This window comes from Nicotiana tabacum, chromosome 22 (genome assembly GCF_000715075.1).
Source record: "Nicotiana tabacum cultivar K326 chromosome 22, ASM71507v2, whole genome shotgun sequence".
Taxonomy (NCBI): Eukaryota; Viridiplantae; Streptophyta; class Magnoliopsida; order Solanales; family Solanaceae; genus Nicotiana; species Nicotiana tabacum.
In genome coordinates, this window is record NC_134101.1 from 61,070,931 (window position 1) to 61,096,204 (window position 25,274).

Below are 25,274 nucleotides of genomic sequence, written 5' to 3' on the forward strand. Positions count from 1 at the left end.
TTTTCTTCAATTTTTCCCACCATATTCCCCATCCCCACCACCCCTACACCTATCCCACCCCCACACCTAACCCATCCACCCCACCCACCTCCACCACACCCACCCACCCTCCTCCAACCCTGCCCTACGTCACCCTAAATAGAAATATTATTAAGAATACTTTATTTTCATGTTGTAAATAAAGTGCTTTCTTTTTTCATTTCAACAAAATGAGTATTTTTTTTCATGATATAAAAAAAAGTATTTTATTTCATTTCAACAAAAAAAGTACTTTCTTTTCATGATGTAGAAAATGTATTTTCTTTCATTCCAACAAAATAACGTAGTAAAAATTATCTTCTTTCATTTCAACAAAAAAAAAATCTTTCTTTTTATAATGTAGAAAACGTATTTTCTTTCATTTCAACAAAATAAATATTTTTTTTTCATGATATAAAAAAGTATTTTCCTTCATTTCAACAAAAAAAAACTTTCTTTTATGATGTAGAAAAAATATTTTCTTTCATTTCAATAATCAATATAGTAAAAAGTATTTTTTTTTTCATTTCAACAAAATGAGTATTTTCTTTTCATGATATAGAATTTTTTTTTCTTTCATTTTAACAAAATGAATACTTTTTTTATGTTGTAGAAAAAGTACTTTATTTTTCAACAAAAAAAGAGAGTATTTTTTTAGTTATGTAGCACAAATTTCAACATTATTTTTGACTGAAAAAGTAAAGCAACACGTTAGTCCCTTTTGGGTTTGTGTGAATCTTTAAAAGAATAATTAAATTTTCAAAGAAAATAGAGTCGTGAAAACGTTGAGTATTTAGAGTTTGGGGGGAGGGGGGAGCACAGAAAATATGGGAATTTGGGTAAGGGGTAAGGAAAGTAGCATAAAAAATTATTTTTAAAAAAAATATTTTTTATTCTCTAAACAAACACTAGAAAATATTTTCCGGATTTTTTTTTCCACTCACCAACCAAACATGAGAAAATAAGTGACAAAACCACTCATTTTATAGGAAAACATTTTGCATGAAAAATATTTTCCTTTGTACCAAACACACCATAAATTGTTAATTGACAAACGAAGAACTAAAAAATGCAACTATATATGATTATTATGCTTTTCAATAATTGGAGGAAAAAGGCTTGTTAAATAAATTGTGTCAGTTATTAGTATGTCATTTGGAGGAATAAATAGGCAAAATAGATTATTCATTAAACCATGTAAAAGTAAAAAGTACTCCGAACTTGTAAACTTTTCTGATAGAAATCTTGTTTTGGGGGTACATAGTACATACTACATGCCCCGTAGTCCGGCCTAAAAAGTTTCGGACTCAAGTCCTTAAAAGAAATATATATATATTTTTTTATGAACTTTACGTGACGCGAATTTAAATTAATCAAGCAAATAAATATCAAATACTGGATGGTTAGGAGGTCTATATTAGCTCTATACTCTTAGTAAATTATTAAGTACTATACCTTTCTCAAATGATAATATAGACAAGTGAATCATGCGGTTATCATTATAAAATTTTTACGGTAAAGATATAATTTTTGTTATACTATTACCAAATCTTATATTTATTTTTCCAAATTAAGCAGAATCTATTTCAGATTTATTACTCAATTATATTATAGTCACGCGTGTGTCTCAGAGTGATGTTTTTTTTTTCCTTGATGGTATAGGTAAAAGACTATGAAGTCCAACCTCCTCTTATATATGGAGGAATTAAAAAAAAAACTAATAAAGGATCGGGTGCGAAAAAAGAAAATTTAATGGACATACATTATCAATGTAGTTAGCAATTATAAAAAGTCACTTAATAATTAATATATCTCTATGTTTTAACCAATTCTTACTTGCTATAGAATGTAACATACGTTGATTTCAAAAGGAAGGAGTAATATGTTGGTAACAAAGATCTTTACTCTGTCATGGTGGAAAAGTAGGGAAATTACGCGTGTGTGGACTTGAAAATAATTAACATTAGAGTGGAGGACCGGAGGGTAAATTCGTCCAAGCAAAATTCGGTTTTCTTTTAAAGGCAAATACAACTTCCCAGTCTTTTCCACTTCTTCCGTGGTCACGTCTCAACACTCACAAAATCAGCACTACAGTGCATTTGCTACTTACTCTTTTTCTCTCTCGTTACGTCGATAGCAATGTCGGAACGTGGACGCGGACGTCGAGGCGGTGGTGGTCGAACACCGTCGTCTTCATCCGGTGGTCGTGGCACCGGAGGGCCGTCTTCATCCGGTGGTCGTGGCGCCGGAGGGCCGTCTTCCTCCGATGGTCACGGTGGTAGAACATTTAGTAGTGGAGGATCGCCGGCTTTCAATGCTCCACCGGCGTCTCAACCTCAACGACCGGCGATGACGGTTTCATCGGTTTCTCGCGAGGTAGAGCAGAAGCTTTCGCTTCAGCCTTCCTCATCACAACGTCCTGTTGTGGCCCAGCCTGTCCAACAACCGGCACCGGCTACTGGTGTACAACCGCCACGGCCGCCGCCGGCGTCATCGAAAAGCATTCGGGTTCCTAATAGACCGGGATACGGAACTGTTGGACGGAAGTGCCTTATAAGAGCAAATCATTTTCTCGTTCATGTTGCTGATCGGGATCTGCATCACTATGATGTAAGTAATTTATTTGCTACTAGTTGATATGTGTTAGGTAATCATGCTAAACGTCATTTTCTTTCTCTGTACATTTTATAAATAATTTTGTTTCTACCATATGTGTGTCTGTATACAACACTGTTGTGTATATAGCGCTAAAGGTCTCTCTCTGTGTGTTTTTGTGTGCGAGTGCGCACACACACACATCTGTATATATTTCTGTATGTGTGTGGGTACGTACATATGTATGGTTATATACATGAATCGTCTGTATATATGTAACACTATATGTGTGGTGTCCAATACCATAGTAATATTTGGTGCGCCTGTGTGTATTTAGCGCTCTAAAGTGTCATGGTGTCTCTCCAGTGGCAGACCGGGTATTTTACACAAGGGGTTCATTAAACACGGCACTAATAATAGGAACGCTATCAAATATAACAAGGGAGATTTGCTCAGCTATATTTTTTCTTTTTTATTCGCTACAACAAATAAAGTCATTACTTTTAAGTTGGTGTTTTTAGCTTTACCAGTTGAGCAAGTTTTTTTTATAAAAGTATTACAAATTCTATTTAAATTTAAATTTTAGAATAAATTATTTATTTACTTTAACTAATTTTGCTTTAACAAATTTAAAGATTTGCTAACAAGTTCTATTTAACATATTTAAAAGTATATTAAGCTCTAAAACATATAACCATATTTAAATATTTTCCTCATTTATAGAAACAATGTTGTTTATTTACCCCCAAAAAAAGAATCAAAAGAAAAAGTATTAACTAAACGAAATTAATACAATTAATTGAAGAGAGCTTATTACCTAAACTTACTCTGAATGAGCCTACTTTGAATGAAGTGTTAAGAAGCTAACTTAACTTAATAAGGGTAATGCTGCCATACAAACATAATCAATAAAGGTAAGTGTTGCTATGAGACTCGAACGCTGGACCATCCAGAGTGTTTGAACCCGCTTGACCACCACGCCTCAAAGGTGTGTTGTGTCAAGCGGATTCATCATTATATAAATAACCGCTTTGTTCTTGGTTTTGATGATAATTACGTGTGTAAACAGTATATTTTTTCGACGAAGCGGGTTCATTTGAACCCTCTTTGATACATGTGGGTCCGCCCCTGTGTCTCTCAGTGTACATGTATTTGTGTGTCTAGCAACGTTTGTATATATATATGTGTGTGTATGTGTGGTGTCCAATACCATAGTAATATTTGGTGCGCCTGTGTGTATTTAGCGCTAAAGTGTCAATGTGTCTCTCTGTGTTTTAATGAACTTCCTTTTCTTTACATATATATATATATATATATATATATATATATATATATATATATATATATATATATATATATATATATATATGTGTGTGTGTGTGTGTGTGTGTGTGTGTATTATGCATATAAATACGCTTACTAATTACGAGCATGATTTCTAACTTATTTTATCTTTAATTTCTATAATATCTAGTATTTACTAAAACTTCATCTGAGTTCAACAAAATTTGAAGTGGTTTAAAATTTTTGTTTTGTCCTAACAATGTTGTTTCGTAGCTATTAATATAAATTTAGATGTGTGTAATGATGGACCAAATGTAGAGTCTGTCATAGCACTGATATTGTCTTTGCATATTCAAATGTTGGTAAATCTGATATGTGCCGAGCACACTTTCTGCCACTTCAATCCCTGTTAATCCATTTTTCGATGCTGCATGTCAAATCTCCCTTTATTAATAACTTCTAATTTTGAATTGTCAGGTTACAATCTCTCCAGAGGTTCTGTCAAAGAAAGTATGCAGAGAGATTATGAGCCAGCTAGTTAATGACTATAAACAGTCACACTTGGGTGGTCGGAATTTAGCATATGATGGTGGGAAGAGTGTTTACACTGCTGGGCCGCTCCCATTCTCCTCCAAGGACTTCATTATCAAGCTAGATGGTAATAGTGGTGGAGCAAAGTAAGTTTTGCTTTTGGCGTTTACATGTTTTCAAGCACTATAGGTTTTTTCCTTGTAAATTGATCAAGCCCATGGAGATACTTTTAGTTCCAAGCTCATCAGGTTCCAAGGCTTGAGCTATAGATTGATAGTTTTTGATGATTTACCACTGTCTTGTTTTTATTTATTAGTGTTTCTCTTACGAACTTTTGTTGCACTGTTTTGTTTGGTTTTGTTTCAGGAGGGAAAGAGAGTTTAAGGTCTCTATCAAGTTTGCTGCCAAAGCTGATCTTCATCACTTGAAACAGTTCTTGCAATGTAGGCAATCAGATGCCCCGCAAGAAACTATACAAGCTCTGGATGTGGCGCTTCGAGCATCACCATCAGCCAAGTATGTTCCTAGCTATTTGTATTCTTTTCCCTTTTTCCTTTTGAATGATAATTGAGACACCTTGAGTTTTGTCAATTGCAGATATGAAGTAGTGGGAAGGTCCTTTTTCCATCACACATTGGGAGATTATGGTTTGCTTACTGATGGTTTGGAATACTGGAAAGGGTATTATCAAAGTCTTCGGCCAACCCAGATGGGCCTCTCTCTAAATATTGGTATGAACCCACAACGAAGCCTGGGACGCGGATTGTTACATTTTGTGTTTTTAGTTTTCTCTTTTGGCTTCTTTCAGACTATATGGATTACTTCCTTTAACATGCTATTTCCTGCTACTATGCTACAGATATGTCAGCCAGAGCATTCTATGAGTCTATTTATGTACATGAGTATGTTGCGAGGTACTTGAATCTCAGGGATCTTAATAGGTTAATGTCTGATCGAGACCGTATCAAGGTAACTGAAAATTGCTTATTGGTAGTTGTTATTTGTGCTCTGTTTATGTTTGCCACACTTTGAAGTCTTTGAGAAGTGTCTGCCAAAGAAAATTGAATATTTGTAGGATCATTATGTCTCTAGTTATCCTCTGGCTATTAGTTTGAAAGTGTTTTAGATGTTTATTCTACTTATCTGAAAAATGTTTCAGATGTTCATTCTATTTCACATAGGTCATACGTTTGTTCCACTATTAATTTCAGGTCAAAAGGGTTCTGAAAGGTGTTAAAGTTGAGGTGAGTCATCATGGCATCAGACGCTATAGGATCTCCGGGTTGTCCGCTCAACCAGTGAAGGAAATAATGTATGTCATTAGTTTATGTCATTAGTTTGGGTACTGTGACTTAAGTGAGACTATTAGACTCACTTCACAAGCTTGTTGTGATGGTTATGGTTGTTATTTTATGGGTTTGCACTTGCAGTTTGTTAATGCTTTTTACACCCCTTATCAAAAAAGTTAATGCTTTCAACACTACGAGGCTTTTAAGCATGTCAACTTCACTATCAACTTAGTGCAACATCTATCAGTATTGTTTAATGTATTCTTTTTAGTTCTGTATTCATAGGATTTGCTTGAAGGAATTATCTCTAGTATGGCTATTGCCTTGTTCATTAGTTTTGCTCTTCTTATGTTGTTAGCTGTTGCAATTATTTTTTTCAGGATTATTTTGTGCTCTTCTAGGCATGACTAATTATTTTGACAATTTCTATTGATTAAGGTTTTCCGTTGACGACACTGGAATGAAGACATCAGTTGTTGACTACTTCCGGCAGAAGTACAACATTGTACTTAGGTTCCCAATGTTGCCTGCGATTCAGGCGGGCAGCGATGCAAAGCCCATGTATCTGCCTATGGAGGTTACTTACTCTTAGTGCCATTCTGCTTCTTTTCATTTTTATTTTTGATTGCTATTGCTGTTATCTCTTTGCGTGTGCAATTTTTCTCTTCTGATATGTTTTGCTTTCAGATTTGCCAAATCGTCCCAGGACAAAGATACACCAAAATGTTGAATGGCAGGCAGGTCACGGAGATGCTAAAGGCAACTTGTCAGAGACCTGTTGATAGAGAGAAAAGCATTGTAAAGGCATGTATACATCAGATCTATATAACACGAGTTCTCGTCGCAATTAGTTTCACATGCTTTTTAACATGTGTTTTAATTAGTGTTTCTTTTATTTCCGGTAGATTGTGAGTTCTAACAACTATGTTGCTGACGAAATGGTGAAAGAATTTGGTATTGAAGTTCGAAGTGAACTCACCACCATTGATGCACGGGTTCTTCAGCCTCCAATGGTAGTTCCTTGGTCTATGTTTTTGGTGTATTCATGGATCATTAAAGCTTTAATTTCATGTGTGTTTAGCATCTGCATCGTTATTGGTCTTGCAGCTAAAGTATCATGAATCTGGTCAAGAATCACGAGTGGATCCTAGGATTGGTCAGTGGAACATGATTAATAAGGTATTAGATTGTCACTTATCCTCTTGAGTGTTTTGCATTCATTTAAGTTTTTAGGTAAAAACTTGAATACTTATTGTCCCTGATATTTTTCTAGGATTTCTTGTTCTTATTAGTGTTAAATTGATGGGATGCTCTTTGTTCCTTATTTCTCATTATATGAATGTAGTGTGGGGTTTATTTTCAGAGTCATATAGAGCTTGAACTTGAACTGAGTGCAAATGCATCTCTTCCCATTTTGTCAAAAGCTGTCATATTCAGTGGTGTTAATGTTCTTGAATATTTTCATCATGTCATTATCCACTACAAGTATTTATGGCTCAATCTGTGATTTTTGTTTAGAAAATGGTCAATGGTGGCAAGGTAGACACTTGGACTTGTGTCAGCTTCTCACGGGTTGATCCATCACCGTTCTGCAGGGCACTGATTGAAATGTGCTGTAGTAAAGGGATGGTAAGGCTATAAATTTCACTTCCATAGTTGTGCAGTTGCACGTGCTTATCAAGTTGCATGCCAGATCTGACTTGTTGTGCTTGGTTGTAGGTGTTCAATCCTCAGCCTTTGGTGCCCATTCGCTCAGCTCATGCTGGGCAGATTGAGAAGACTCTGGTTGATATCCATACAGCGTCTACTCAAAAGCTAGCTACTATGGAGCATCAATTGAAACATCTTCAGCTGTTAATTGTTATTCTTCCGGAAGTTTCTGGATATTATGGTGAGTTATATCAGATTGTTGATTAATTGACAAACAGAAGGAAAGACATAGCACCACAATATTGAAGTAATGTAGTTGAAAGTTGAATGATTATTTATCTTGGATGACATCTTTGTTTTTCAGGGACGATTAAGCGAGTCTGTGAAACAGATTTGGGAATTGTGTCCCAATGCTGTCAGCCTAGGAATTTATCTAGACCCAACAAACAGTATCTTGAAAACCTTGCTCTAAAGATAAATGTCAAGGTTTGTCATGCCAAGTATTGCAAAGCTGTTTAAGAGTTTTCAAGAGAGATTCTGTCGTCTTATACCAATGTTTGGTGTACACTTTTACTTCAGGTGGGTGGAAGAAACTCTGTCCTGGAGCAGGCAGTTCATAGAAGAATTCCTTTCCTCACTGATATCCCCACAATTGTCTTTGGTGCTGATGTGACACATCCACAACCAGGAGAAGATTCTAGTCCATCTATAGCTGCTGTATGTTGTATTACTTCCCATCTCTAACTTTAAATTGCTTAGCTATTGAAAGCTAAAAGGCTCTTCCACACTCATCTAAAATGATAAGTTCTCTTTTTCAGGTAGTCGCTTCAATGGATTGGCCTGAAGTGAGTCAATATAGGTGTCTTGTTTCTGCACAGCCCCACAGGAAAGAGATCATTGAAGACTTGTATCAAAAGCACGGAGATCCTGAAAGAGGGATTGTTCATGGCGGAATGATAAGGTAGAAGTTCTTAATTTTGTTCCATGCTTGTGCTTTCCATACCAAAGCTCTTGTTGTCTTACAAAATTTTCTTTTCAGGGAGTTACTGATTGCGTTTCGAAGATCTACAGGGATTAAGCCTGGTAGAATTATCTTTTATAGGTCTGTTTTCTTCCATTTGATTATGCTGGTGATTTTGCTCTCCTTTTTCCACATTAGCCAATCAATTTCACTGTAAAATGACAGAGATGGAGTGAGCGAAGGTCAATTCAATCAGGTTTTATTGGAAGAAATGGACGCAATCCGCAAGGTATAAAATCCTGTCCCAAGGCTTAGTGCTTTCTGTATTTTCATTTTGTAGATGCTGTTTCTTAGATCTTCTCACTTTATTGTTTCTTGATTTTTGTCAAATTAGAGAAATTTGATATATGACTGATGAAGCCACAAGTTTACTTCGTATATTAATTTGGATGTATGTTAATGAAATACATTTGAGATGGTAAGGGTTAACATCATAAGTCCTGAAATTCAGCCTTTCTTACATGCACCTTTCTTTAGGCATGCACATCCTTGGAAGAAGGTTATCTGCCACGAGTTACCTTTGTGGTAGTGCAGAAGAGACACCATACACGTCTGTTCCCTGTTAATCATAATGATCGTAATATGACGGACAAGAGTGGGAACATTCTGCCAGGTTTCAAAATTTTGTTCTTCAAGCATCTGATACAAGCATTTGATCATATTTTTATGTGTGAATACATTGATGAATAATTAATAGTATGACTGCTATTACTTTTTCAATATAGGTACTGTTGTTGATACCAAGATTTGCCACCCTACGGAGTTTGATTTTTACTTGTGTAGCCATGCCGGGATCAAGGTAAATTTGATGTTTTGGTGCATTATCAGTTGTATGATCCTTTATGATCTCTCATGTTGGTATTCATCAGGGTACTAGTCGTCCCACGCATTACCATGTCCTGTTTGATGAGAACGGATTCACTGCAGATGCCATACAGAATTTAACAAACTTCTTGTGTTACACGTAAGATCTCTCAAACTTTATTTACTTGGAAGAAGTATTTCTTTAGGTTCAGAGTATCTTATAATCCACATCTGTTCATCTCAGCTATGCAAGGTGTACACGCTCGGTTTCCATAGGTCAGTTTTTCTAGCTCAATGGTTTCAAAACTTGTCTCTTTGCATTTATCAAGTGCTCTATTTTTAACTATATGTGGCTGTGTATGCAGTGCCACCTGCCTATTACGCCCATCTAGCTGCGTTTCGTGCACGCTACTACTTGGAGGGTGATATGTCGGATACTGGATCAACTAGTGGTGGTGGTGGTAGAGCAACCAGGGATCAGTTGGCAGCGGTGAAGCCGCTTCCTAAGATTAAGGACAATGTGAGGGATGTCATGTTTTATTGCTAAGGATTCCCTTTATCTTTGAGTTTTGTAGGAATGTTCTTTTGGATTTTTGTTATTTATTACAACAGACCATGCACAAATAGTTGAATTATATACTATCAGTGTTTTGCTGGCCTGTGGGTTTGACACAAACCCACAGAGTAACATACTTGTTTTTTGCAATTGTATGTTGGGGTTTCGGATGTTAATGGTTACAACAGACAGTAAAAAAGAGAAGTTATATTTACGTAATTTTCAGGTATATTCTGTTTAGCTTTCCAATTTTCTGTTGGAGGTTTATATGCCTATAGAGTGTTTGTGTGCCTTTCTATCTTTATAAGTTACTATTTTATAAGAGAACTTCTTTCGAATTTAACTTGTCATTCACCTAAGCAAATCCGAAAGATTATAAGGATCGAGTACATTCAGTTGTCCATATGGAAGTGCAGTATAGTTAATCGTTTTGTTCGGCAACATCATGAATACGATCTGTAGTGTAGTCGTCTAGGATATATAAAAAATATTTATTCCATATCTAGAAAAAATCAAGTATATTGTATATTCTGGGAGGGTCAAATTGACATGGCCAAAAAGGTAAAAGAGCTTCAGATAGTTTTGGCAAGTGGCTACCTCTACTTTAAAAAGGCGTTTCTGGGGCGAGTCCCGGGGCGAAAGTCTCAAAAGGCGTACACCCCGCAATTTGGGGCGTACGCCTGGGCATTCGGGGCGTACACCCGGGCGTTCGGGGAGCGTTTTTTTAGTAAGGAGTAAGCCCCAAATTAAAATAAAATTTGTTAAATTAGTCCTTCCTATAATACCCAAATTCTCAAAAGTCAGTTTGGTAATTACTCAAAAGGTTTAAAAAGGAACTCAAAAGTATTAAATTTAAAAGTAAAGACCTTTTTATTGATTTAAGCGCCAATTCATGGTTTTTCCATTTTTTTATCTTGTCCGCTAGTAAGCTAATATCTCCCAAAAGCAATGAATATTCAATTTTTTTACAAATACAAAGAGAACTACATTTTTCTTCATAGCAGCAAATTCAAAATTCAAATTGCAGGTTAATCATCCTTTTTGTTCCTCCATATAGAAAACTTTATTCTTTAAGACTCAAATTACTTGTGCTTGTAAGTAACGTATAATAGATTGTTTTGATTAGTTTTTTGCGGGGATGGAGCACACATATATATAGTTTTCTTCAATTTTTATGCAATTTTATTTGTTTATAAATATTAACTATCATTATATTATTTTATAAAAATATTAAAAATTAAATACCTATGGGGCTTACACGCCGCGCCTCGGGGCTTACGCCCACGCCTTTTAAAACACCGGTGGCTACTACATGAAGGTCCACCTTTCATGTCCAAGGCTACTTGTACAATGAAATGACGCCAACAATAATGGCAGATACATGCAGTGAGGTGGGGGTGCTGTGGCAGCCGTGGTCTTGGCCAAAATTCTGTCCCTAACACTTTCCTTTACGCAAGCTAATAAGGAATTAAATACAACTTATTTTGGTCCGTGATTGATTTGTCTTTAAGGATCAATAACTTAGTAAATGAAATTAAATTAAGGTACACGAACTATTTGAACTGACGGATTTACATAACCGACATATTAAGTCTCTGTGACCAAGGGCGTGCCTTTTTTGGATTAAACAGAAAGACTAAGCGACCCAGAAATTTCTGTACTGCTTTCACAATCAGGGAACTGATGTGTCTGAATTTATAGTTTATACTATCACTCATCTTGTGCTGTATTTCTTAGTGCTTCCTGATCAACAATGTTAACTTCACTAACTTATCACACGATTAAAAGAGAAACGAACATTAATTGGTGGCAAACAATTTGACCTACCAGTCAATTGAAAAAAAAACACCTTAGCACAGGAAATAGAAAACAGCATTTATTCACCTACTATCTTAGGGAATTGAGCAGACAATTGAACTCAACAATAAATATAGTACAAATTACACCACTAAAGATACAGGCTGTAGAACAAGAAGAACCTAGTGCCTAAATAATATCACAAGCTCATCATATATGCACACACCACGCAAAACTATGGTACAGACACAAAATTAGCAGATATTTAACCTGCAGCTGTGGTACATAAAATACAACGCATCCGCGGGGCACCTGAGGCATCCTCGTCCTCGTCCTTATCCTCATCATCATCATCATCGCGAACGCCATTATCATATTCATCATATGAGACAGTCCCATGGGCAGCAGCTCCCGCCTCTTTTTTTCCACCAATGGAAATGGTGGACTCCATAAGACAAGTTGTATGATAGGCATGGCAACAAAAGAAGGCAATGATTGATACATTCTGTATAGAAAATGGATCGAAACATATGCAACACCTTCCACCTCCCCTGGTTTTAGACTTAACCTCCATGGATTTCATGCTCATTACTCTCTCTCCCAGATGTGAAGCCCTCTTCTCACCCCTATGGGAAGATGCCTCATCTACTTCATCACTCAAGCAAACAGCGCGCTTCGCTTCTTTGTAATATTTAACTAACAAGTTCACGCAATCAGCCTGTCAGTAAAACCCAAATTGTCAAAGAACTGCCCCAGTACAACTTCCAAGATAATGTGAATCTTCCACAAGATACCATGGAAGGTAGATACATTGAATACTGTACCTTGAGTATATCATTGCACCCATGTCTAAGAGAAGTCTCTGTCCTGTAGTCTGTCACAATCTTGACCAGACGATCCCTCAGACTGCAAATGAGAGCAATATTGCAATTACATTTACGTTGTTAGCTCTAACTAAAATCCAGATCAACTAATAGCACTCAGAAAGACTAGCTGACTGAAATTGAGGGTAAAGCAAAGGACAACTCTAATGCAGTACAAGTAAAATGACAATATTCCATATTTTATCAGGCAGTCTTCTTTAGTTTGTACAACCTCCGGATAGAGGTTCCTCTGAAAGGAAATCCTCTTAATCAGCATAACAATAAATTTCTATGCGGTACAAGATAATGACAATATCCATATTTCATCTGGCACTCTTCTTTGGTTTTACAATTCCTGGAGAGAGCTTCCTCTGAAGGAAAAGAAATTCCCTGTTAATAGCCATGATTTGTAGATTCTTATACAATTGAATCCTAAATAGTAAATATAAGCCTTGGTTGGGAAATCTTTGGACCAATCGCTGAATGAATCTACAAGTGTTAAACCAATATTAACCAATAAAATAATTTGGACTCTATAAATGTTGATCCACCAAAAATAATCTCTAAACTGAAAACTCCACTTTCTGCATGAGCAAGGCTAAAAGGTTCATAGTTGGCTTCCTAGGATCTTTGTTAAAAAAAGCTCTACAAAATTATACAAATAACTTGTTTTCAATACTTGGAGACATGAATGTGGCACTACAATTTTTAAATCCAGTAGGCTGGTCACAGTTTTTAACATCTACAATTATTCAAAAAGATATTAGACAACTAGAGCAGCAACTGGCTGTTCTGTTTCAGGGCCAGATCAAGTAATACTAATTACAGAGAACAAACATGAATTTTATGAATAGACTCTCAAGCTGCCTTAGAACAAGTAGTCCTTTTTTTAATTTACAATTGATAGATTCTTAGATTCTCAAGCTGCTTCCGAACAGTTATCTTCTGCACCCAAGTGTATATAGTGTCCACAATGATTGATAAAGCAATTTTTTTTTGAAGTAGACTCTCTGTCAGCTCCATAATAATAAATTGGTGGACCCAAATGCATGGAGAGTCTACTTTATAAGCATAAGATGCAGCTTTTATCCAATACAGAGAGGAAAAGAAAGTCTAAATACCATGATTGAAGCAGAAGACAAATTTTGCGAGGAGGAAGACCAGTAAGATTCCCCACGTTTATACTTAGAACAGAAGAACGAGTTTTCAGGACTAACTTACCGAGGTATCTCCAGGCCATTTGGCAACATATTGACAATGTAAAGGGGATCGAGATTTCCTACAGTATGCTCTAACAGTACACCAACCTGTCAATAAGATGAAATATAGAAACAGACACTTAATATGCCGCTTTGCAAAGATAATGGGAGAAAAAGAAAGGGATGAACTTCACCATTTCAGGCTTATGAAAACTTTGCTTTATCAGTTCTTCCCAGAGTTCATCATCTTGTTGCATGCTTACGAATTCTATGGCCTGCATTTTAGTTATGGGGCTTGTCTCATCACCAAAATTTGGAAATAAGATGAAGATCATAAAATTAGGTTCAAGTACCTCTTCTATATCTCCTAAGCTATTAATGATAACAGAAAGGGCTTGCTTTGCGTTCCCCATTCTTCCAAGGATGAAAACCTGCTCTTTCAGTAAATCTTTCTTCACACAGATTTCATAAGCCTGACAAAATTTTGTTGTAACAAGGTGAATAAGAAGACCAACCAAGCAAAGATTGAGATTGTCAGCCATTCATGTCACAAACCTTCTCCAATGTATAATGCTGGCTGCTTCTTAGAAAGGTAAGCATCATCTTAGGATCATAGTCAGCATACAGCTCAACCTATGGAGGTCATAACAAGAACTATCAAATAGTAATAAACAATATAGGAAACACCATAAAGGCATTTCGGTTTTAAAAAAGGTGTCGGAGCATTTACACTAAAATTAGATGCATATACTTTTGAGAATACAGGAACAACAACAACAACAACAACAACCCAGTATAATCTCACTAGTGGGGTCTGGGGAGGGTAGTGTGTACGCAGACCTTACCCCTACCCTGGGGTAAAGAGGCTGTTTCCGATAGACCCTCGGCCCTTCCCTCCAAGAACTCCCCACCTTGCTCTTGGGGTGACTCGAACTCACAACCTCTTGGTTGGAAGTGGAGGGTGCTTACCACTAGAGCAATGAAAGATACAATAAAGTACTTGTGTTGCCTTTCCAAACATCATATTTTTTTGGAGGTTACAATTACATATTCTTTCTCTGATAGGAATTTACGACAACTGCTTTGTTTTTAGCCTCATTGGTTACAGATACTTAAGTCAGCCAAAAGATCAGAAAATCAAACTGTTGGAACATTAATGTAAAATGTGGTTGGATCTTATCTTTCGTGCATGGATTGAGAATGCAATTGACAACAACCAGATATAAGATATGGAACATTGGTAGAAGATTGTCTCATTATCAAACTACTAACGTAAGTAGGTAACCATAACATATGCAGTAGCTTTTGCTTGAGCTATTCAAGGCTCGTACAAATATTGATAAAGAAGGCACGGTATACAATGATATCAAAACTAGCGGCTATACATTTTTCTTGATTGAATCGCTTCAAATTACTAAAATTAACATATCAACTTAACGTTTGGCAACGACTTGGGGTTCCTGGGTAATGATTTGTAAAGTTCAACTAAGTAATAGTTCTAAAAGAACAAAGACATCAGGTAGTATTAATAGTACATGGCCACCTAAAAATACATTACAAAGACACCGTCTCTACTGTCAGGTAACATTAAAACACAAAACAGCCCCAAACTAGCACAAGAAGAGATATAATCTTGCTTGTGGAAGATGTCTCATCAAGTCACATAATTTTACCTCAAGACCTTTTCAAGTTTTGAGTCAAAACTTTAAAGTCAATTTGTACAAACCTGCATGTCATGATAATCCTTTCCAGCATGGAGATTTGCTTCAAATAGTGAATGAAGATAGAGATGCAAAAAGTATCGGTAATCACACTTATCCTTTGCAGCAATAAGCTGTGATACCACTTCAGATGGTGATATTAAGTCACGTTGCTGGATTAACAGCAGTACCGCACGCTTGCAGTCGATCATCATAAGTTGGACTACCTATCAATCCATGTCAAAGGAATTAAGACTGATAAGTTGAGGAATTAGTGCTACATTTTCCAAATGAGACCACATATACAAAAAGCATGGCTTATCTTTTCTACAAATTGTAAAATGTTAATTGGCCTACTTCTGTAGAAGATAGTAAATAACAATTGAAAAGGAATTAAACTTTGCACTATGAATAGATTCGAGTTGAGCTGAATTACATCTCTCAAAGCACGATATAAATCGTGTTAATAATTTCAGCCAGTCCATCATAAAATCATACCTTTTCACGAACAGCATCATGCAAATTATGCTTTTCGATGAAGTCAAATAGATCCGGTTTCATAAGCTGAAAACATCATGAAATAAATAAAACAAAATAAAAAATCAATGTTAAAGCACAGAAACCACACCCCTTTTCAGAGTGATGCACTTAATACAGCATGATGATCGTTAAAGTGGAACTTACATCAGCATAAAGAGCAAAAGCTTTATCGTGTTGTCCATCAATTACAAATAACTCAGCTAGTGCCTACATGGTAAAACTAGCACACTGAGTGAATATACCAAAAAGCATCTCGGATATAAGTCATAGGCAGGAACCTCTATGCACTTACTTCTTTGAGTGGATCAGTCATAGATGAGGTATTAATCTGAGGTTCAATAGCGGAGATAACAGGCATTGTAGAATAAATGCGAGGTGGCCAAGATTTGACAGTTGATAAGAGATCCTTGTGGAAAGATGGATTTGTTGCCAAAGCAACAAGAGCTACCTAAACCACAACAGACGCTTCACCAGTTGAGTTTCTTTAGCTGTGAAAGAGAAGTCATAACAAGAAGTGAAAGGAAAACCTATCACGGCAATGTTCAGACCTCATAAGCCGTATCACGTAATCTTGGGTTTTCAGTTGGGATATATGGAACCAAAACTGGAAGCTGCCGGAGATGTGCAAAGTGGAAAACCCATCTAGTACAATATCCAAATCAAATTACTAAAAGTATACTTCCTAAAGATAGTGATTTTAACAACACTAAATACCTTTCCCATGCGGAAGCTGATCCTCGCAACAACTTTGGACACAAAGATGCCGCTTCAGCATATTTTCTTTCGACAATCAAATGATCAAGGTATCTAGAACCAACCTGATTGAGAGAGAAACAAACAATAATGAGATTTTTACTTGGTTATGCAATCTTTAATCACATACAAAATGGAAAAAGGAAGATCAAGAATATTCTTAACATTGCAATTATCTAACATTGAAAATGACGACGCCAAAATTGAGCAACTTCCTAAATGAATCCTCTTCAAGCATGATTTATCTCCATTAAAAAACCCCAGTGCTGGAATTGGGTGCAAACACAATGACTGACTAATCAACCACTCTATTAAGAGTTTGGGTAGTTAACAAGTGTTATAACTGGGTAGCCACTAACAGTCTAACACTCATTATATACATGGTTTACTGGGTATAACCACCAAACAATCATTATATCAAACAACTCTAATCACCATAAATATTTTTCTTAAACTTTCTAATACTGATTTAATAGTAGGAGATTTCTAATACTGAATAAATAGTAGGAGACAGCCACCGGCCAGTGGTTGGAAATATCCGGTGCTGTGCAATCCTGCTGGCAGCGGTTCACTTCTGTTAGAAGGTTCACCTCTGCTTATGGAAACCATTATCCACTGCTGGTAGGTGGCTGGTCGACTAGTAGCTACGTAATATATACTAGTATTCTTTCAACTAATGGTTTATTAAATAACTAAATTTAGATTTGAAATTTTAATAAAAGATTAATCTCTGTAAATTATACTAATAACTTTTTTACTTAAATTATCTTGAAACTTTTACCTAAGTAACCATTTTGCTACCTCTCGGGCTGCCATTTCTGAATAAGAGGCAGAAACTGAAAGAAGAAAAGGGCTTGATAGCAAATGATTACTTGGAAAGTTATCTCATTAATAGGTAATGTTGTTGAAGAGGCTAAGGCAATGCAATGTGATAGATTTATGCAAGAATTGCGCAGTCTAGTATGGGAGGAAGTGGGGACAAATAATTGGGTACGAGGCTGGAGCATGAGCTCTTTTCTGTAGCTGATGTACTGAACTAAAGCTCAAAGCTAGACTGTTTTGGCAGTATGTCATTTATCTAATACTTGGGGGAATTGGTTTCCTTGATTTTAGATTATAATAATCTCAAAATAGTAATTTGACAATTCTAAAGCATATCTATAAGCCTGACCTCAGGAAAGCAGTTACAGTTAATGAGATTTGTAAATCGCTTGTTCTGGTTTGCAAAAGAATCAAAAGAATAGTTAACAACATAAAACTAGATCCATATATTGCCTATGTCATTGAAAGTGATCTGATAGGGTGCCTTAAATCTCTGGAAGAGATCAGGAAATAGTGACACATAGTCAGACCACCTTCTTATATAAACTGCGAGAAAGCTAATTATCTCATCTTATTAGTTCTGTTTTTTGGATTGAACTAAAAAAGAACTTTCATTTCTTTCTCTTTGTTAATTTATTTTCTACCCCGTCCACAAATTTCGGCTCTGATCCAGAGCCCCCTGAAGCAAAAGTGAGACTGACACGGATTTCTATGAGCTGTAGCAAAGACAACCCAAACGAAAGTGTTATTTCCTGGCTATCGAATCAGTAAGGGTGTGAGTCAGATGGATCCACAGAGAAGATTATGTCTGATGTGATGTACGTGGCATAATGGTTTCAGTTCTTTTGTAGAATGAAGTATCTTCTTTTCTATCTCCAACTGCCTTTATGCTATTGAATTCCTCACAAGCCAACTAGATTCATCCAATTGAACGTGTTGCATTAACCATTTAGACAGTGAGTTTCATATGCCATTGGCAACTGAAATAAATCTTACTTAGTCCTCCCATCCCAGGGTCTCCAACATCAAACTTCCTGTTTCCTGTTCGATGAGACTCCATGAATTCTAAAATCTAAAGAACTACATTAGAGACAAAGTAAAATGTAATTTCAAACCCAATCAAAGATGGTGGGTAGAGAGGCTGTTTCCGATAGACCCCGGCATGTTTCCTGTTCGATGAGACTCCATGAATTCTAAAATCTAAAGAACTGCATTAGTGACAAAGTAAAATGTAATTTCAAACCCAATCAAAGACAGTTGCAGAATGCAAAGATACTTTTTTATAAGGTTTTTGTAAAGTTACATAATTAATTTTTTTTCACAAGTGCAAAATACAAAATGTTGACATTGTCAGTTGAAACCCATGTTAACTTATAAATCAAAAATGTTTTTTCGGCACAAAAACACGCATATTTATATCTTGTATTTGCAAATGGATGGATTCATAACACTTCAACTAAAACAGATCCCTAATTGTATCTAATGCTAGTTTGATTTGATGATTCGCTCATGAATCATAAAGACGTTGAAATATTTATATATTGGGGATTTGAAGGTGACATTGGATTCTCTTTTTCTAAAGGGCAAACAGGGCACTTGCTCAGTAACAAGAAAAAATGAACAAATAGAACAAAAAACAACAAACATAATAGCAAACAAATGAGATCTGTTAGTGGAGGTGTTATTCAAATAAGCAGCAGAAGAGAAAAAATTTGGACTGTGGAGTGAGCTGGGAATCCCAGTGGAGGTGTTATTCAAATAAGCAGCAGAAGAGAAAAATTTTGGACTGTGGAGTGAGCTGGGAATCCCAACCCATTGCCATCAGTACTCAACCTGATTGAGTGCACACAAATAGACTACTAGTTGCTGAATCAATTTAACCGTCTTATTTTTTTTTTGATTTGCACCGGGTGTCCAAGTCTCTTTGAGCCCCGACTAATCCCGGGGGTGCACAGGCCCTCGGCAAGGAGTTTCCCGCAAGTGCACCACGGTTAATTCAGGTTTTACCCAGTCCGATGGCCCTCAGAAATTGTTTGCACCCAGTGGGTTTCGAACTTGAGACCTTGAAAGGGAGCAAACCCCAAGGCTCAAGTCAATTGCCACCAGGCCAACCCCTGAGGGTTTTAACCGTCTTATAAGAAAGCATGCAAGCCCAGGTAAAAAGAATCCTTTCCAGAAACTTCCCAATCCGTTTACGCGTAAAGACAAGTGAAGAAGCAGTTGAGAGCTATATAGAGCATAATAGCAGGAAATTAACAATACATTCAGCTACCCTTGAGTATTAGAAACCAGATTCAGATTGAATACCTCATCAAGTAGTTCACTCTGACCCTGATTGGCTTCAACAGCTTCTAAAGCTTTCTCATGCCATCCATGCTGGAGTAGCCAATTAATGTGATCCTCTGCATCCCTAACAACCAACCTCAGAATATAAGCATATTAACATGACAACTATTATCAATCTGCATCCCTATATCTGAAAAGGGGGAGGGTTTTCCATATTTTGGTGTAAAAATAGCTGTCCCAGGGGTTAGCTCAATTGGCAAAGGTCGAGGGACTTGTGTCTTAAGTAACAAGTTCGAGCCCTTAATGTAAATTGGATGGGGTATCTTCACTTTCGGAGGTTGCATGCTACTCTCATCCAATAATGTACTTATAGCATCCCACTGTACTACATGTCTTTGTTCAGAATTCTTGAAAGGCAGTTTAGAGGCTTGAGTGTACTATTGGCGACTTTCTTTGGGAAGAGTATATCTTATTATATGGAGGAACTACTTAATTGAGTTGGGATTTAGTTTGTTACGCCAAAGTGGAAGTCTGGGATTAAAAAAATTGGTTTCTTTGATGGCAAACTTTTTTCAAGAATGCTAGTACCGACAGTTAAAAATATTTTTCTGTTATGGAGAAATAGGCCTCTTAAGGATATAAATAACTTAGCTAAGGAATGTCTTCATTCATTGGACATTCAAAAACGATAGATGTGCACACATGGCCAAAAGTTTCTTTTACTAATCATTGCGTGTTATGTTGACTGAGGAAATTTTGTCCCTTTTTTTCTATACTTTATAACATTTTACTTTAGTAGTAAATTATCTATTCTATTCGAGAAAATGGAGGATATGCAACGGAAAATTTCCCCTATAAAAATAACACTTTATCTTAATACAAATACAACAACAACATGCCCAGTGTAATCCCACAAGTGGGGTCTGGGGAGGGTAGTATGTACGCTGACCTTACACCTTCGAGAAGGCAGAGAGGTCGTTTCCGAAAGACCCTCATCTTAATGCAAATAAAAGATAATAAATAATAGTGTGCGTAACAAAAATTTCAAAACCATATGAAAGAATAAAGAAGAGCTTACAAACCTTGGTTTTGCAATAACGACATCCTTTGGGGATACAATATAGTATAAGGGTTCATCACCAGCAGCCCACTGACCTCCTGCATAGCTGCTACCTATAATCATTTGGACATGTTACCTTGTCCCATAAAAACTCTCACCGCATGCCAATGTGAAAGAAGAAGGAATTAAGGAACTAGTTATAGTCAAGCAAAGAGTACCAGAGAATGGAGCATGAGCGAGCGAATAGTCTTTGGCCTTGTAATGCTCAAAACCGTGAACAGGAAGAGCGTCCGTCGCGAGCTCATCATTATTCCACGTCACAACTCGCACTTCTGGTCTTTGAGCATTTCCCTGTTAGATATTCATAAAGTCCAGCAACTATTACCATATAAATTTATCAAATAATAGGGACATTGGTAGGCTCAAGTGTGCAAAAGTTGAAGTTCAGAAAAATTCCCTCAACTCTTCAAGAACAAACCATAAAGAGGATAAGTGAAGGAAACTATATAATTCATGCATACAAAGATGGTTTCATGTGTTAGAACACTGCACAGACATGACTTTTTAGATGGCTACGGTAGTTGAATGCACTTTCCTCCTCTTTTTTGTATTATTTTATTTCGATCCATTAACCCTCCTCAACTACTGGGTTTGTTGTTGTTGTTGTTGTTGTTGTTGTAACCCTCCTCAACTTCTAATATACACATAACGCCTTCAAATCTTTGCATTGAAGTGATATCCAGTACGTTTTCATCCAAGTTAGCAAAAAGTGTATACATAACCCATTTTCGTTTTCAAAAGCAAGAACTCTTACAAAAGTGAGCTGCATGTGGACTAGATTAACCTTCTCACTAAAGACAACCCTCTTCAGCCCCTATGCTCCCAGTCCAACCCTTCATCCAGAACAGTTGACTCCATCCCGAGCCTCTATCCACTTCCTCCAGTCCTATATTTATCTTCTTCTTTTTTTGGTGTTGAAAGTTAAGAGTTAAATTGCTAAATTTTTTATGAAAAATAGGTTGGCGTTAAAGTTGTCGAATTGAAAAATGGATTCCTGAATGCTTAGTTTGTGAATCATGAATCTTATCGTAACAGAAGATGCAGAAGAAATTACAAATTGCTTACAATATCATAGTTCATTCCCTAAGCTTTAGGTGTAGTTGAAAACAGCAATCGTGGTTGAAAACTCAACAAAAAAAGGAAATTATAGGTTCACAGAAGTAGCGTAACGACACTTCTTGACGATACCACCCTTCATCACTATCTGAATTACACATACATGTTGAGCATATGAGAGCATTTCACCAAACATAAAGTAGAGCAAGTAATGAGATTGATCCATGTAGGAAAAGGGCCAAGTACAAAGAGATTTGATCCGCGAGTCAAGATCAAGGTCCAAAAAAAAAGAAAAGGAAACAGTTACCTGTCTGGAGGGAATAGTGCTGCTGAAGTCCTTCTCTCCATCTTCTTCACCCGGAATATAAGCTAGAATAACCAAAGAATCACCAAAAGGAGCAATTCCTGAAATGAAATAGCTGGTTTGAAAAGATGCCACTATATCCACCTGATTCAGACTAGACATAGGTATATGCTTATACGTCCCATTCACGCCTTTGCTTTGAGTTGTTCTTATCAATGCGATTTTCACAGAAGTTCCCCAACCAATGACCAAAAGAGTGTCGTCCTGAATGTCATTATAAAACAAGAGAACACGCCAGAATAATCAGAAGTAAGACACATGATAACTGAGCACCAAAAAGTACAACTGCGTTCTTACTTATTCAAAAAAGATTAAGATTACCACTATGATCTTATTCTCCTTGCAAAATATGCAGGGAAAGGCTACACAAAGTAGCAGCATTAAATTGCATTATCACATTTCTTAATCTCTTCTAAGTGAAGAAATATGTAAAATGAGTACAAATCGATGGATATGGTTGTTGCTCGTAAGCTGCATGAGGGTCACAAAGCCAACCTGCCAAACTATATGAGGGAGCAGCAGTTCAGGTCGAGGAATCCCACGAGGTCTTTCAATAAATGTTATACGCTGATCATTGGCAGCATCATAGACTTTAACTCCTGTATCATTTGCCCAGGCGACGAGGCTACTTCTCCACTTCACCGCATGAATTGGACCTTCACCAGAGTGCAAAACCTGCCAAATAAAAGCACACTAGGAATAATCAAAAGACTCCCAAGGTCTTTCCAAGTCTTTCGGTATAGAAAAGTGCAGGTAAATAATTACCACACAAAAACATACAACAAACCTGGTCACGATAGCCTAGCCACTTCTTAACATTTAAATACAAATGACCTGCCAAACCACCAGTAACAAATCTTCTGGAAGATTTTCTTGCATAATCAGGGTCTAGAGCAATGGCCTTCATTGGTCGGTGATAATCAAATTTCATTCTCTCATCAGTAAAAAGACTATTTATTACAACAGAGCCATCATCAGAGCAGCTACCAACGTATTCCCCTTCTGTGTCAAAGCAAAGGTCATTGACAGCAGCAGTGTGAGCAGCAAACTCCTTAATCTGTAGAAAATTAAAGTTGCTTTTATGTACAAACTAAATGATGAAATGCATACTGGTAGAACATTAATACTTTTGCCTACTGTGAAAATAGAGATAAGTCCATAAGGTTTAGCTCTTGATGGTGTTTTTAAAAAAAAAAAATGAGGATGGGGTTATATTTATGCACATGTTATTTTTTTACAATAGTGGGTCTGTACAAGCTTGCGTGCAACTCCACTGAATACCTGCATCCTCTCGCCAGTACAAAAATCACCTAGCTTTTTCACCTCTACTAAGATTTGAACTCAAGTCTCTCATGGTCTCCATTAGGCCTCACAGTTAGACGTTAAGTGCTTATGCACATGTTATCATAAATCTTACAAAATCAAGTAGAAGCACCAATTCAAGTAGAGCCTTATTAACAACAAAATAATCCAATAAAAATATGTTTAAACTATCATCAGGACTAAATCAAATTAAAGGCAAAAAAACTCGATAAAGTTTACTATAAGGTGATTGACTAATCAATGCTTCATAGAGAATTCAAATAATTACACAAAGTAACATGAACTTCAGTCACGAATAAACTAAAGTACGAGTTAGAACTTAGAAGTCAATTCAATTCAATTAAAGAGAAAATACTAATCACCTGATTACCGAGGAAATCTAGAATGTGAACAGCTCCAGCGTGTGTACCAAGGGCGATCATTCGTTCGGCGACGGCAATACACGTGGCAGCATCAGTTGATAGTAGCGACGGCACACTACCGCCCATTCTCTGATACTTCAACCTCGGCTCATGCTCCTCCTCTTCTTCTTCTTCTCCAGAATCTTCTTCAGAATCTTCTTCTTCTCTCTCATCGTCGCCGTCGATTCCATTCTCCGATGGCATTCGAGACATCACGATACTGTTCATCGCCGTAGAAGAATTATTAAGAGAATTAAGAGAGAGAGAGAGAGAGAGAGAGAGAGAGAGAGAGAGAGAGAGAGAGAGAGAGATTATTAAGATCTATCTGGAAAGCGGAAATTGAGCTTCTTTGAAAAGATGAAGAAACCTTTTTGGTGCACGTTAAACAGTTGATTATTATTTAACGGACTAATAATTTATTTGCAACAAAACAAAAGGAAGCTGACGAATTATGATTACCACCTGTCCGCTTCTTTGTGCTTAATCCTCATTTATTTTATTTTTCAAATAAATTTTGGATATTTCCATATTGGATTAGGAATGTTTCTTGTTTGTTTTTGTTTTGGTAAATGTCTTTTTCTTTTTGTCAATTAGAGTGGTCTTTTTGGTATACAGAATGAGTTAATTTCAGTACTGAGTTTTAAACTCTCCTTTTTTAAATATCTAGTCAATGAGGTTTAAGTAACTTTGAGAAGATAATAACATTGTTTACCCCTAAATCGGATAACAATTGAATTTATACGCGATTTTAAGGATATGTAATCTAATTTGATACAAAGTGAGAAATCAGATCTAATATGGAAGAATAAGTAAAAAAATAAATACAAACAAAATCATGTAGATTGAACAACTTAAGCCTCGCAAGGTTAATTTCCTTTGAATTATGTGATATTATTGAAGCCAGAATAATATGAACAAGCTGGAAAAAATAGTATTTTGTTCTCTTAAGTATGTTACAATGTGTCCAATGACTTACTTCATTCCCTTTATATATATATACAGGGAGATGAAACCTTTAAGACATTATTTTATAGGAAATTATTTAGACCGTTGGTTCCCCTTTTGACTTAATCCCGTAATTTTTGCCATAATGATTGGTCAATGGCGAGAATCACGGATACTTGTCGTGTGAATTGACAAAGCTTTTCTTCGAGGTCGGTCGTGCCCCCGATAAACTCGAGGGCAAATCTGACGGTCTTGTTCGAACTTCGATCCTCGATATCGAGCTCGGTTACATCTGTAACTTCGATCTCTTACGTAGGTGTCGAGCCTTGACCTATTGTTCCAGATGCCTCGATCAAG

The 25,274-nt window shown here is 36.5% G+C and overlaps 2 protein-coding genes across 2 annotated transcripts; one reads left to right on the top strand and one right to left on the bottom strand.

The window, feature by feature from the left end:
- The first annotated feature begins 2,060 nt into the window (after nucleotides 1-2,060).
- LOC107799805 (protein argonaute 5-like) lies at nucleotides 2,061-9,975 on the top strand. Its single transcript, XM_075244070.1, has 22 exons — nucleotides 2,061-2,628; nucleotides 4,375-4,574; nucleotides 4,795-4,944; nucleotides 5,026-5,159; nucleotides 5,288-5,397; nucleotides 5,640-5,740; nucleotides 6,156-6,294; nucleotides 6,405-6,521; nucleotides 6,623-6,730; nucleotides 6,825-6,896; nucleotides 7,236-7,346; nucleotides 7,437-7,608; nucleotides 7,732-7,853; nucleotides 7,947-8,084; nucleotides 8,186-8,328; nucleotides 8,407-8,469; nucleotides 8,554-8,617; nucleotides 8,866-9,001; nucleotides 9,114-9,187; nucleotides 9,258-9,352; nucleotides 9,437-9,468; nucleotides 9,558-9,975. The coding sequence occupies exons 1-22, from the start codon at nucleotides 2,158-2,160 to the stop codon at nucleotides 9,737-9,739; spliced, it is 2,934 nt and encodes a 977-aa protein (XP_075100171.1). The 5' UTR covers nucleotides 2,061-2,157; the 3' UTR covers nucleotides 9,740-9,975.
- Nucleotides 9,976-11,572: 1,597 nt separating this feature from the next.
- On the bottom strand, nucleotides 11,573-24,364 carry LOC107799899 (vacuolar protein sorting-associated protein 41 homolog). Its single transcript, XM_016623066.2, has 19 exons — nucleotides 23,934-24,364; nucleotides 23,036-23,305; nucleotides 22,744-22,923; nucleotides 22,192-22,452; nucleotides 20,987-21,119; nucleotides 20,791-20,881; nucleotides 19,730-19,832; nucleotides 16,562-16,665; nucleotides 16,396-16,489; nucleotides 16,140-16,295; nucleotides 15,992-16,054; nucleotides 15,806-15,871; nucleotides 15,334-15,534; nucleotides 14,163-14,240; nucleotides 13,961-14,080; nucleotides 13,802-13,882; nucleotides 13,630-13,715; nucleotides 12,370-12,451; nucleotides 11,573-12,263 (listed from the first exon to the last, which is right to left on the bottom strand). Exons 1-19 carry the CDS (start codon nucleotides 24,198-24,200, stop codon nucleotides 11,811-11,813), a joined length of 2,889 nt encoding a protein of 962 aa, XP_016478552.1. The 5' UTR covers nucleotides 24,201-24,364; the 3' UTR covers nucleotides 11,573-11,810.
- Nucleotides 24,365-25,274: the final 910 nt, after the last annotated feature.

Excerpts from the sequence above, each read along its gene's own strand:
- LOC107799805 (XM_075244070.1), top strand. The coding sequence starts at position 2,158 with ATGTCGGAACGTGGACGCGGACGTCGAGGCGGTGGTGGTCGAACACCG. Across the intron at positions 8,085-8,185 it reads CTAGTCCATCTATAGCTGCT|GTAGTCGCTTCAATGGATTG; the intron begins GTATGTTGTATT and ends TCTCTTTTTCAG. Across the intron at positions 9,353-9,436 it reads ACAAACTTCTTGTGTTACAC|CTATGCAAGGTGTACACGCT; the intron begins GTAAGATCTCTC and ends TGTTCATCTCAG.
- LOC107799899 (XM_016623066.2), bottom strand. The coding sequence starts at position 24,200 with ATGAACAGTATCGTGATGTCTCGAATGCCATCGGAGAATGGAATCGAC. Across the intron at positions 22,924-23,035 it reads GGCTAGGCTATCGTGACCAG|GTTTTGCACTCTGGTGAAGG; the intron begins GTTTGTTGTATG and ends TTTATTTGGCAG. Across the intron at positions 13,716-13,801 it reads GTTTTCATAAGCCTGAAATG|GTTGGTGTACTGTTAGAGCA; the intron begins GTGAAGTTCATC and ends TCTTATTGACAG.